The 7,673-nt window shown below is 42.2% G+C and overlaps 1 protein-coding gene across 2 annotated transcripts in view; it reads right to left on the bottom strand.

The window, feature by feature from the left end:
• Positions 1–685: 685 nt before the first annotated feature.
• AGR3 (anterior gradient 3, protein disulphide isomerase family member) overlaps positions 686–7,673 on the bottom strand; it is a 42,643-nt gene continuing 35,655 nt past the window's right edge. For both annotated transcript variants that reach the window (XM_044293844.1, XM_044293845.1), the window contains exons 5-8: positions 2,608–2,684; positions 1,961–2,024; positions 1,478–1,561; positions 686–872 (exon numbers count right to left, since the gene is read on the bottom strand). In XM_044293844.1, the coding sequence (XP_044149779.1) occupies positions 823–872; positions 1,478–1,561; positions 1,961–2,024; positions 2,608–2,684 (275 nt within the window). In that variant the 3' untranslated portion in view covers positions 686–822. The remainder of the gene's footprint in view (positions 873–1,477; positions 1,562–1,960; positions 2,025–2,607; positions 2,685–7,673) is intronic.

The raw sequence follows: 7,673 nt of genomic DNA, 5'->3' as shown, positions 1-7,673 counted from the left end.
GTATATATCTGTATGTAGTAATCTCCTGAGCTCCCTCTAGTGGTGGCTGTATATATCTGTATGTAGTAATCTCCTAAGCTCCCTCTAGTGGTGGCTGTATATATCTGTATGTAGTAATTTTCTGAGCTCCCTCTAGTGGTGGCAGTATATATATGTATACAGCAATCTCCTGAGCTCCCTCTAGTGGTGGCTGCAAGTAGCAGAATTTTATCATGTTAGTTAAGTCTATGCAGAAGATTTGGAGTGCACTATCAGAAAAAAAGTGTTCTAGTATCATACAATGTTTTTTTTTCCATTTTCTACCCTGAATCTTAATTTTGGTAAGGCCGGTTCTGATACGGTCTTACTTCTTAATTACGTTTATCTTCAGGCCAGTTTGTCCTTGAGTCAAAGACCAGATTGATCAGAGTCAGACTGGTTGCTAGGGACATGCTGGCTGACAACTCTATGGAAAAGGCTACAGTTGTTCCATATTTTTCACCGTTACCAGATTGTCAGACAGGACTCAGTTCATGGCTGGATTAGCACTATACTGACAGAGGAGAACAGGACACCTGCTGCACCTAGGACTGCTCACCTCAGCTGGACTTTGTAATCAGATATTAAAAAAACAACAACAAACACATATTTAAAAATGAAAACCCCTTTTAAAAATGTAAATTGCATTATAAATTCTTGTTTCTTTTTTTTTTTTTTTTTTATTAAAATCCAACTTTACTCCATTGTGTAACAATGTATGCAATTTGAGGAGACTGGTGGAAGCAGTGACAATGGGCCCCCTTCATGGTGCGGGCCCTTCCGAAGCTTCTCCCCTGTGGTGGGTCATAGCTCAGTCTGAGAAAGATGGCGCACTTTCTTCATGTTTTCTATCACTAAGAAGAATGTACGAAAGATTACGTACATTTAGTCAGACTCCTACTCCCATCATTTACGTCCAATGACTGAATGGGTTTAGAAAGTGACAACTTTTGTGAGCCACAAACGTGCTCCGAGTAGTTGTTCTTCTCTTCCCCGTCTCCTTATATAAAGTGAATTACTCAGCAGGGAAGAATGTACAAAAATTACATGATCAGGACAGGAATGTTTCCATTCACTGACAGCAAGAAAATCCTTAAAGGGAAAGTATACCTTAAAAAGCATCCTACATTTCACAGTGAGATGATGCCTTTTATGGATCCTAGAAAAATTTGGAAGGCTGGGAAGGTTGAGTTTTTCTTAAACAGCAAGGCACCCAGCTAAACTGTTATGGGGGAGGAGGTGTCTGTCCACAAGCTTGCTGACTGTTTCCCAAAACAACCAGCAAAATTGTAAATTCAGCTGCAGAGTAGAAAGCATGCTGTAACATAGGACAATGAGAGACAACTATCCTATACATTCGGGTTGTCTGAAAGTGACATTTACCAAACTTCAACGTGGCCACCTACCTATGTTCACAGGTACATACATACGATACTGTCCATGAGAAGACGTGACTTACACAGTGGCATGTCCTGTGATCCATACTCATATAGGCGATTGGAATAACGCCCGGTGATGTCCGCTCTGACTTTGAAGGAAGGATCTGTAAGAAGAAGATGTGCTAACATCAGAAGGCGACAGTAGCCTCAACGGGCAATGCAACAACATTTCTATTGCCCCCTGCAAGACCATAAATAAGGCTGCTATGGGGGCCCCCGGAGAGAGGCCCCTAATTCCACATTGTTCTTGTATATTGATAGTTTTTATACCTAAAATAAAGGGGCGTGGCTAGACAGTGATACAATATTGCAACTAATGTATCAACGTTTCACTCCCAGTTATTTCCACAAAGGTGATCTATAAATAAACCCGCCCTGCGGCTCATGCATCCACTTTAACATCCAGCAAATGTCGCCATCATTTTGAATGTATCGCACCAGTGACACCAGTGATACGTCTAAAGTGGGCAATATAATAATATGGAGTCCCGGACTCTGCTTACCAATGAACAGGATCCTGGGCACGTACTGACCATCTGGGGCCAAGTTTTTGTCCGTTGTCTCGTGCTTGAAAAAGGAGTTTCACAATGAGTGTTCATCTTATATACAGTAAATGCAGCATATTAATTGATAGATTATATGGGGGGCAGACCACAGGGACATCCACGCCCCCCCCCCCCCCCTCATTAAATGGTAGTTTCCAAAGTGCCGGAATTTTAGAGACTGGCGTTGGATCTAAGACCCAAATTATGTTCATAATGCCTCCCATTTTTGTGGGACCTTAAAGAGGGCGCATTGTATGTAAAAATGCCCCAAAGAGGGCGTTTCTGGAAGGATTTGTGGGCATTCCTGAATGGGGCAAAACTTAAAATGTCGCCCAGAGGATGGAAATATTTGAGGGTATTGGATACTGCTGTAAAAAAGGAGCAATTGTGAATGAAAATGGCATAAAAAACACACAAAATATGCATAATTGCATATATCATGGTACGAGCGGGGGGTGCTAATCTACCGCCCTATGACGTATGTGTAATGCCGCTGGTGTACACGTATGGCATTACAGTATGTAGACTGGCACTTTAAAATTTCCCACCAGATGGCGCTGTATGATCAACGCTTTTGGTGCTTGACTCCCATTTTCTCCCCCTACCATGAGATTCAGCATGATGAAGCTTTTCTTCGCCAGTTCCTGGACTTCCGCACTTTTGGAAAACGCTTTTTTCAGGGCTGAGAAAAACATCATTATTAGATTCACACAAAGGGTTAAAATAAACCTAGAACATGTGATATCTGTGCGTCCTGCCCTTCTGAGCCTACACGGTGCAATTGCTAAAATTGCAATTCCTTAATACTGACATGCAGAAGAATTTTCCAGCAGGTAACCTTCTGAAATAGCTTATATAACAATTCCATGATACCACTTTATTAGTTATTAGTTGTCAGTCCTATCTACCCCGATGTGTTGTCAGAAGATTCCTGCATTCTGCTGACCACAGCTGTAGGACAATCTCGAGAAATATGCATATAATTTGATATAAGGGGTCATTCCTAAAAATTGCCATATAGTACGTAATTGCATGATTTTCCTAACCTGTGACGTAAAGTCATGATTTTCTTAAAGACACGGAGGCTCCTATTGCTTTCTAACAATAGTGAAGAAGATGCACAGGAATGCTGATCCTCCAAAATAGGGTGCTCACAGTCCCACAGTGTCACCCCACTGTTAGATAAAGCAAAGTATTATAGATAGAGAGGCTGGGCACACCTAGGATATGAGGTCAAATGCTTTAATTAGTGAATATTATGATAAAAATAGAATAAAATTGCAATAGGATATGGACCACAATATATGTTAATTTAGGACATTCAACATCAATACTCTAAAATGTAAGAAATGTAAAAAATAGCAGCAATATAAAGAACAAAGTACATTAATGACAGTGGGGGTAATGACGATTGATAATAATATAATCTATAGCTTCCGCAATAATGATGTATCCACCTAAGAAAAAAATAGGGAGACTCTGTTGCTTTATAGCATGCACAATGTTTGTGGATCCACCTGTGGAGAATAAAATAGTTTGTAGCCAACACAGTCCTAAGTTAACCCTCGATGTGTCCAGAGAGGGGGGATTTAAAGTGCCGTCAGTAGAGTCCTTCAGTAGAGTATTTACTGGATACAAATAGCCCGTACACTGTGCAATTAATGATCAATGGATGTTTGCATTATGCGCTTTGTGCAAACATGCTGTCGACAATACATACACACCGTGTACCTAACCCGGCGGCGTCCCGCTAGCAATCAGGGTTTAGGTTAGAGTGGTGTGCCGACTTTGACTGGATAACTATACCGGATTTACAAGTAAGAACAGTCTTACCGGTATGATGGATCTCCGGTCTTATCTGCGGATTATTTCTTCTGTCCGGGGGAAGCTTGTTCAGGTTCGTTCTTTCAGTTAGGGAGATGTCGTTTTTACAGCGTTAGATGTTTGCTCCACGTGGATTAGCTTGTGCGAGCAATGACGCTGTACTCCCTTCACCTTACGAGCTGGAGCTTCTCACTTGATTACCGCGATGTCTTTAGGTAGATCCGGAGATGTGGTGCACTCACATAGGTTCGGGGGTCTGACCAGACGCGTTTCGGGGTTGCGGTATCCCCTTCCTCAGTGGTGAAGAAGGGGATACCCCAACCCCGAAACGCGTCTGGTCAGACCCCCGAACCTATGTGAGTGCACCACATCTCCGGATCTACCTAAAGACATCGCGGTAATCAAGTGAGAAGCTCCAGCTCGTAAGGTGAAGGGAGTACAGCGTCATTGCTCGCACAAGCTAATCCACGTGGAGCAAACATCTAACGCTGTAAAAACGATATCTCCCTAACTGAAAGAACGAACCTGAACAAGCTTCCCCCGGACAGAAGAAATAATCCGCAGATAAGACCGGAGATCCATCATACCGGTAAGACTGTTCTTACTTGTAAATCCGGTATAGTTATCCAGTCAAAGTCGGCACACCACTCTAACCTAAACCCTGATTGCTAGCGGGACGCCGCCGGGTTAGGTACACGGTGTGTATGTATTGTCGACAGCATGTTTGCACAAAGCATATAATGCAAAACATCCATTGATCTTTAATTGCACAGTGTACGGGCTATTTGTACCCAGTAAATACTTTACTGAAGGACTCTACTGACGGCACTTTAAATCCCCCCTCTCTGGACACATCGAGGGTTAACTTAGGACTGTGTTGGCTACAAACTATTTTATTCTCTACAGGTGGATCCACAAACATTGTGCATGCTATAAAGCAACAGAGTCTCCCCATTTTCTTAGGTGGATACATCATTATTTTTTCTTAGGTGGATACATCATTATTTTTTCTTAGGTGGATACATCATTATTGCGGAAGCTATATATTATATTATTATTAGGGATGAGCGAACTCGAACTGTATAGTTCGGGTTCGTACCGAATTTTGGGGTGTCCGTGACACGGACCCGAACCCGGACATTTTTGTAAAAGTCCGGGTTCGGGTTCGGTGTTCGTCGCTTTCTTGGCGCTTTTGTGACGCTTTCTTGGCGCTTTTTGAAAGGCTGCAAAGCAGCCAATCAACAAGCGTCATACTACTTGCCCCAAGAGGCCATCACAGCCATGCCTACTATTGGCATGGCTGTGATTGGCCAGAGCACCATGTGACCCAGCCTCTATTTAAGCTGGAGTCACATAGCGCCGCCCGTCACTCTGCTCTGATTAGCGTAGGGAGAGGTTGCGGCTGCGACAGTAGGGCGAGATTAGGCAGATTAACTCCTCCAAAGGACTTGATTAACTGATCGATCTGCAGCTGTGGATCATTGAGCTGCTGATCCTCAATTGCTCACTGTTTTTAGGCTGCACAGACCGTTTGTCAGTCTCATTTTTCTGGGGTGATCGGCGGCCATTTTGTGTCTTGTGGTGCGCCAGCACAAGCTGCGACCAAGTGCATTTAACCCTCAATGGTGTGGTTGTTTTTTGGCTAAAGCCTACATCAGGGTGAAGCTGTCACACCAAGTGCATTTAACCAGCAATAGTCTGTTCATTTTTTGGCCATATACAAAATCAGGGGCAAGCTGCGCCTGTCACCAAGTGCATTTAACCCTCAATGGTGTGGTTGTTTTTTGGCTAAAGCCTACATCAGGGTGAAGCTGTCACACCAAGTGCATTTAACCAGCAATAGTCTGTTCATTTTTTGGCCATATACAAAATCAGGGGCAAGCTGCGCCTGTCACCAAGTGCATTTAACCCTCAATGGTGTGGTTGTTTTTTGGCTAAAGCCTACATCAGGGTGAAGCTGTCACACCAAGTGCATTTAACCAGCAATAGTCTGTTCATTTTTTGGCCATATACAAAATCAGGGGCAAGCTGCGCCTGTCACCAAGTGCATTTAACCCTCAATGGTGTGGTTGTTTTTTGGCTAAAGCCTACATCAGGGTGAAGCTGTCACACCAAGTGCATTTAACCAGCAATAGTCTGTTTATTTTTTGGCCATATCCCAGTCTAATTCTGTCACTAAATCCATACCGGTCACCCAGCGCCTAAATACTAGGCCTCAAATTTATATCCAGCTAAATCTGTCCCTAGTGCTGTAGCTGGGCGAGTTATTTAGTGTCCGTTCAAGCACATTTCTTGTTCTGGGTTGAAATACAATTACCAATTTAGCAATTTCATAATTTAGTGGTTCCTGCTATATCAGAGCTATTTGAAATCTATCCCTAAAAGGGTATATAATATTGAAGGTGCACATAGGGTCATTCAGAATAACTTCACACACACCCGCTACTGTGTATTTCCAAGTCTAATTCTGTCACTAAACCCATACCTGTCACCCAGCGCCTAAATACTAGGCCTCAAATTTAAATCCCTCTAAATCTCTCGTTACCCACCGCTGTACTGTTGTTGCTGGGCAAGATATTTAGTGTCCGTCAAAGCACATTTTTTGTTCTGGGTTGAAGTACAATTCCCAATTTAGCAATTTCATAATTTAGTGGTTTCTGCTATATCAGAGCTATTTGAAATCTATCCCTAAAAGGGTATATAATATTGAAGGTGCACATAGGGTCATTCAGAATAACTTCACACACACGCTTCTGTGCATTTCCAAGTCTAATTCTGTCACTAAATCCATACCGGTGACCCAGCGCCTAAATACTAGGCCTCAAATTTAAATCCCTCTAAATCTCTCGTTACCCACCGCTGTACTGTTGTTGCTGGGCAAGATATTTAGTGTCCGTCAAAGCACATTTTTTGTTCTGGGTTGAAGTACAATTCCCAATTTAGCAATTTCATAATTTAGTGGTTTCTGCTATATCAGAGCTATTTGAAATCTATCCCTAAAAGGGTATATAATATTGAAGGTGCACATAGGGTCATTCAGAATAACTTCACACACACACGCTTCTGTGCATTTCCAAGTCTAATTCTGTCACTAAATCCATACCGGTGACCCAGCGCCTAAATACTAGGCCTCAAATTTAAATCCCTCTAAATCTCTCGTTACCCACCGCTGTACTGTTGTTGCTGGGCAAGATATTTAGTGTCCGTCAAAGCACATTTTTTGTTCTGGGTTGAAGTACAATTCCCAATTTAGCAATTTCATAATTTAGTGGTTCCTGCTATATCAGAGCTATTTGAAATCTATCCCAAAAAGGGTATATAATATTGAAGGTGCACATTGGGTCATTCAGAATAACTTCACACACACCCGCTACTGTGTATTTCCAAGTCTAATTCTGTCACTAAACCCATACCTGTCACCCAGCGCCTAAATACTAGGCCTCAAATTTAAATCCCTCTAAATCTCTCGTTACCGCTGTCCTGTTGTAGCTGGGAAAGTTATTTAGTGCCCGTCAAAGCACATTTTTTGTTCTGGGTTGAAGTACAATTCCCAATTTAGCAATTTCATAATTTAGTGGTTCCTGCTATATCAGAGCTATTTGAAATCTATCCCAAAAAGGGTATATAATATTCAAGGTGCACATTGGGTCATTCAGAATAACTTCACACACACGCTTCTGTGCATTTCCAAGTCTAATTCTGTCACTAAATCCATACCGGTCACCCAGCGCCTAAATACTAGGCCTCAAATTTATATCCCGCTGAATTTGAATACAATACATTGGGCCAAATAATATATTTGTTGTTGTGGTGAACCATAACAATGAGAAAAACATCTAGTAAGGGA

This window comes from Bufo gargarizans, chromosome 5, assembly GCF_014858855.1.
Source record: "Bufo gargarizans isolate SCDJY-AF-19 chromosome 5, ASM1485885v1, whole genome shotgun sequence".
NCBI lineage: Eukaryota > Metazoa > Chordata > Amphibia > Anura > Bufonidae > Bufo > Bufo gargarizans.
Note: the sequence above shows the minus strand (reverse complement) of the source record. Positions and strands in the feature narration are given on the sequence as shown.